This window comes from Triticum aestivum, chromosome 5D (genome assembly GCF_018294505.1).
Source record: "Triticum aestivum cultivar Chinese Spring chromosome 5D, IWGSC CS RefSeq v2.1, whole genome shotgun sequence".
In the NCBI taxonomy this organism is placed as follows: domain Eukaryota; kingdom Viridiplantae; phylum Streptophyta; class Magnoliopsida; order Poales; family Poaceae; genus Triticum; species Triticum aestivum.
Window position 1 is genome coordinate 406,878,510 of NC_057808.1, and position 5,117 is coordinate 406,883,626.

General features: G+C 46.1%; 1 protein-coding gene across 1 annotated transcript; it reads left to right on the top strand.

The window, feature by feature from the left end:
• Positions 1–2,521: 2,521 nt before the first annotated feature.
• LOC123125158 (proteasome subunit beta type-4) lies at positions 2,522–4,619 on the top strand. Its single transcript, XM_044545689.1, has 6 exons — positions 2,522–2,782; positions 3,436–3,512; positions 3,595–3,724; positions 3,818–3,989; positions 4,082–4,267; positions 4,390–4,619. Exons 1-6 carry the CDS (start codon positions 2,715–2,717, stop codon positions 4,501–4,503), a joined length of 747 nt encoding a protein of 248 aa, XP_044401624.1. The 5' UTR covers positions 2,522–2,714; the 3' UTR covers positions 4,504–4,619.
• Positions 4,620–5,117: the final 498 nt, after the last annotated feature.

Consider the following 5,117-nt stretch of genomic DNA (forward strand, 5'->3'; position numbering starts at 1 on the left):
CATGAGCTTCTGAAATGTTCAAGTTACAGCTCTGCTGTGTGTTCAAATTAACTTCAAGAGGGTGGACCACTCCATCTTGTGACAGACTTAGCACAAAACCAGGACCCCCCATTGGACTGCCTATTGGAATTTGTTCTTCACAAACATTGTGAGCCCTGTTACATTCAACATCTCTATCTTCATTTGCCTTGGCCACAATGATATTCAGCATTGTGAAATTCGAGTGGTCTATCATTTCTTCAACTACATCTTGATTGTCCAGAAGCAATAAACCTTCCTCTCCTATCCCTTGTTCTTTTACCCAGTACATGTAGTCATATGACCCATAGCCTTCAGTTTCAGTAAGAGCTATCAAGTTAAGAAAAATGATGCCTGAAACAGAAAACCTCCTTTCCATGTCATCTCTGCCCTAGAAATGCAGCCTCACCTCCCAAATATCATCATCCAGCCTGCAAACCATAATATGTTATTTGAAAAGACTAACTAAGTGTTTTTTGCTACAAAATTCAGTGCACACTAACTATAAAGTACGGTAAGGAATCTGAATCCAACAAATGCTTCTCTGAATCCATCATGCATTTCTGCTAAATCTAACTAATCCTTCAGTGCTAAATGATACTGGTGCATCCAAAACATGCCACAGAGTGTTTCCTCAACTTTGATTCAGTGCATGTTCATGTTCTAAGATGAATCACAACAGCATCAACCTAGGTTTGCTCAAAAAACTAACTAAATTATCCTCTATTTTTTGAATTGAACAAGCAGAAATGCAGAAACTGTTGAAGGAGCTCATCAAGAGAAGAAAAATAAACTTACTCCACCCCTCCAAATGCAGAGGCCCAGTGATGGGAGTTGGCCGGATCCGCATGCACAGCGCCAACAAGATACCTCGGCGCTTTGTACTCAAGCAAGAACTGGCAATCCTCAGGCGACGGCGGTGCAGCCTGTGGCGTAGGAGCCTGCGTTAGAGGAGCAGCCTGTGGTGTCCGCTACGGCAGCGGCGGCGGCGCCGGCTGGGTTGCGAAGCTACCGCTCCCCAGCCAGTTGTCAACCTCGGAGTACTCTCCGCCTCCATCCCCCCTTCCATCTCCACCCGTTGAATGGCCGCAGTCGATTGGTTTCGCCGCCGCCGACGCCATCGGCTAGGTCGGAGAGGGAGACGCGCGCGAGAGAGAGAGAGTGAGACAGAGAGGGGGAACAGAGGAACGGTCGGATCCGTCTTGACCTGGTCGGGACGGCTCGTGCGCCCTAACGACCGTCACCCGCGCGCCGTGAGCCATGTGGCCGACAAAACCCTGACGGGCGGGCCCCACATGTCATAACCCCACTTAAAACGTAATCGTTCGGCCACTTGGGTTTTTTGGAACAGCCCACCACTTTTGTGGTATTTTTTGGAATATTCAAAAAAGCGGTAGTTTTTCGAAACGATAGCCCGTAATGTGGTAGTTTTTTGCTATTCACTCTCCATATCAGTTCCGTCTATCTATTTATTATGAAAGAGGCCTGTTTCGTGTCACTTCTTCTTTTTGGTATGATATAATTAAGATGTATCATTGTTCTTGTCAACAACAACAACAACGGCGACGGCGGCATTAACAACAACAAAGACTTCAGTCCCAAACAAGTTGGGATGGGCTAGAGCTGAAACTCATAAAATCTCGCAACCAACTCGTGGTTATGACACATGTATAACAACCTTCCACGCATCCCTGTCCATGACTAGTTCTTTGGTGATATTTTAGTCCCGCAAATCTTTTTTCGGACTCCTACCATGTTCAGTTTGGTCTACTCCGACCTTTCTTACATTATCAGCACACTTTAGCCGGCCGCTGTGCACTGGAGCTTTTGGAGGCATACGCTAAATACACCCAAACCATCTCAGACGATGTTGGATAAGCTTCTTTTCAGTCGGTGCTACCCAACTCTATCATGTATATCGTCATTCCGGATCCGGTCCTTCCTTGTGTGGGCACACATCCATCTAAACATGTTCATCTTCGCTACACTAACTGTTAAACATGCGTCCTTTAGTCGGCCAACACTCAGTATCATACAACATTGCGGGTTGAATCACCATCCTATAATACCAGCCTTTTAGCTTTTGTGGCATTCTCTGATCACAAAGAACGCAAAGAAGCTTGGTGCCACTTTATCCATCCGATTTTGATTTGATGATTCACATCTTCACTGACATTCTACAACATTGACTCCAAAATCAAAAGGTGTCTTTCTGGTTGTGAATTGTAGAAATCAGGGTGAGAAAATTGCGGCATGGAGATTTTCCCCCGTTTTCAAGCTGGCCATGTGCTAAATCCTCTATGCAGTGACTTGAGTCAATAAAAACTCACTATATCGAAAGATTTTTCTACAATCTCGGGATTCATGAAATTCATCTGATTCAAAAAGAAATTATATATACCTCAGAGTAGAGTACTCTCTTCTTGGTTGGAAGCCTGTGTCTGAGCGCTAAGACGTAAAACCAAAATCCGTTTTGTTGTGGAGCAAACGTAAACCCGTGGTACGTGCGCCAGGCCGACCCAGCTGCCTGCCTGCTCCAACCCGCTCTGCAAGAAAGAAACAGAGCACGCACAGAAGGGGAACAGAGGGGGGCGCACCAGATCACCAAGCCAGACAGTCAGACCGAGCCCGCGCCTTCCTCCGACGAGACGAGCGAAGCCAATCCGAATCGAACCCTCCCCCTCGCGAATCCATCCATGGACGGATCCCACTCCCACGTGGCGGCGGCGGGGGCCGGAGGCGGCGAGGGGACGCAGAGGACACTGTAAGCAAACCCCTATTCCCCCGATCTGGAATGCGATGTGTTCCGCGAAATTTCTTGTGCAATTTGATATAGTATGGATGGATTCTCTGGTGACTGGTGTTGATCTACAGGCCTCTAGCTAGTCTCTCTCGGCTCATAGCTAATCCAACCCAGCAGTTATAGCGCCTTCTGCATATGTTTATTTGTGGACTGTTGTGTTACCTATCTGAATTTTTTGACTTCCATGGCAGAATGAATGATTTTATGGTGTTAATATAGAAGCCTCTCCTCTGTCCTAGCTTATAATTAGCCAGCTCAATAGATATAATGCCTTTTGTGATTTGTCCAAGAAGATATTGTTCTAACAATCCTGTGCATGCTATTGTTTTTTTCCTCCAAAATACTACCCTCAGTGCCCAGGCTTTCCCTGTAGTGTGCAACTGCAACTTTATCCTGGTGCTATTGTGTCTTTCAGTAAATTTAATGCCTTCTGTAATTTGTCCAAGGAGATGCTTATAGCAATCTTGTGTTATTTTTTTTCCAAAATACCTTCAGTGCCCAGGCTTTCCTCTAATGTGCAACTGCAACTTCTTTCATGGTGCTATTGTTTCTTTCAATAAATTTTTGTTTGTATGCGCACATGGTTAACTCTCGACGCTGTATTGCATCAACAGGAACCCCTATGTGACTGGTAACTCGGTGATTGCAATGAAATACAAGGATGGTGTGATCATGGCATGTGACACTGGAGGTTAGTTGGCTGTCACTCCTTCCGCACAGGCAAATGTAGTTGTTCCTGTGATATGCGACCCATTATCTGATTTCTTGTGCAGCCTCCTATGGGTCAACTCTGCGATACAAGAGTGTGGAGCGTATCAAGGAGGTTGGTAAGCATAGCCTTATTGGAGGGAGTGGGGAGTTCAGTGATTTCCAGGAGATTCTGCGCTATCTGGATGAACTGACGTAGGTTACCTTATCGAATGGCTTTGCTCATGTGTGTTCTTTCTCTCTGCTGTGTGAAATCCATGTGACATCCTCATCTCTGCTCCTTTTCAGTCTGAATGATCATATGTGGGATGATGGGAACTCATTGGGCCCCAAGGAAATCCACGCATACCTCACAAGAGTGATGTACAACCGGCGCAATAAGTTTGACCCTCTGTGGAACTCCCTGGTGCTTGGTGGAGTGAAGAAGGGCCCAAAGGGCGATGAGAAGTATCTTGGCATGGTATATTATTGGTTTATTAAAAGAAGAATGCTGTTTTTTGTACTGCTGCTGGTTTGTCATGATCTTATGTTGTGCCTAATTTTGGTGTTCAGGTTAACATGATTGGTACACACTTTGAGGAGAACCACATTGCCACTGGATTTGGGAACCACATGGCAATCCCAATACTTCGTGGTGAATGGCGTGAGGACATGACCTTTGAAGAAGCCGTTAAGCTGATTGAGAAGTGCCTGCTGGTCTTGTTGTACCGTGACCGGTCATCCATCAACAAATTCCAGGTTACAACTTGTTATCACAGTGAAGTCACTTACTAATGCCTAGAAGAAATTTAGCCAAATTCCTTCAGTATGTAGCTGCTGAACTGTTATAACATGGATGGTTTGTCCGGTTTGGATGACAGATTGCCAAGATCACAACCGAGGGATCGACCATCTACCCGCCGTACGCCCTGAAGACCAACTGGGGATTTGCCGCCTTCGAGAACCCATCCAAGGGTGCTGTAGGAACATGGTAGACATACTCTGCTGCTGAAGCAGTTTCAGCCCGTGTGAGTGTTTGATCCGAACATGACTGGAACTCGACATCTGCTTTGTGTGACATGCTATAATTTGATTTCAAGTTTTATGAACATTGAGTGTGGTCGTGTGGACCTCGTATGATTGTGCTGCCTACTGTTTGCGTCAGTTAGATCTGCAGGTATCCCATTCACATGCCATGCTCTAGCGGCTGCCGGCTGCCCTTCCCTTTCTTTTGTTTTTTGGCATTGCAGCTGTCCTTTCTTAGTTGACCGCACCTTTTGCTCCAATGGCGGACCCCGGTTGTTCGATGGATGCTGTAGCTGAGATCAGGAGAAGTCCTGGAGGTAGTGGTGGACAAGAGGACCTCCGGGCTCTGGGTTGTTTTTAAAGTCACAATCGCAAGCTGCCGACGTGACAACCTGAGCACGACCGAGTCCTCCTATCTGCTGCTCACTGCGGCAGATTAATCACTCAAGTTCTCGCGTTATGGGCCGGGCCAGTTAGCGAGCGCAAGTCTTACGGTTTTACAGCGATTTTTGTTTTGTCGATTGTTTTGGATTTCCTTGTTTTTTCTGTTGTTTTTTTCATATAAGACATGAAATGTTTCTTC

Excerpts from the sequence above, each read along its gene's own strand:
- LOC123125158 (XM_044545689.1), top strand. The coding sequence starts at position 2,715 with ATGGACGGATCCCACTCCCACGTGGCGGCGGCGGGGGCCGGAGGCGGC. Across the intron at positions 3,990-4,081 it reads ATGAGAAGTATCTTGGCATG|GTTAACATGATTGGTACACA; the intron begins GTATATTATTGG and ends TTTGGTGTTCAG. Across the intron at positions 4,268-4,389 it reads CATCCATCAACAAATTCCAG|ATTGCCAAGATCACAACCGA; the intron begins GTTACAACTTGT and ends TTTGGATGACAG.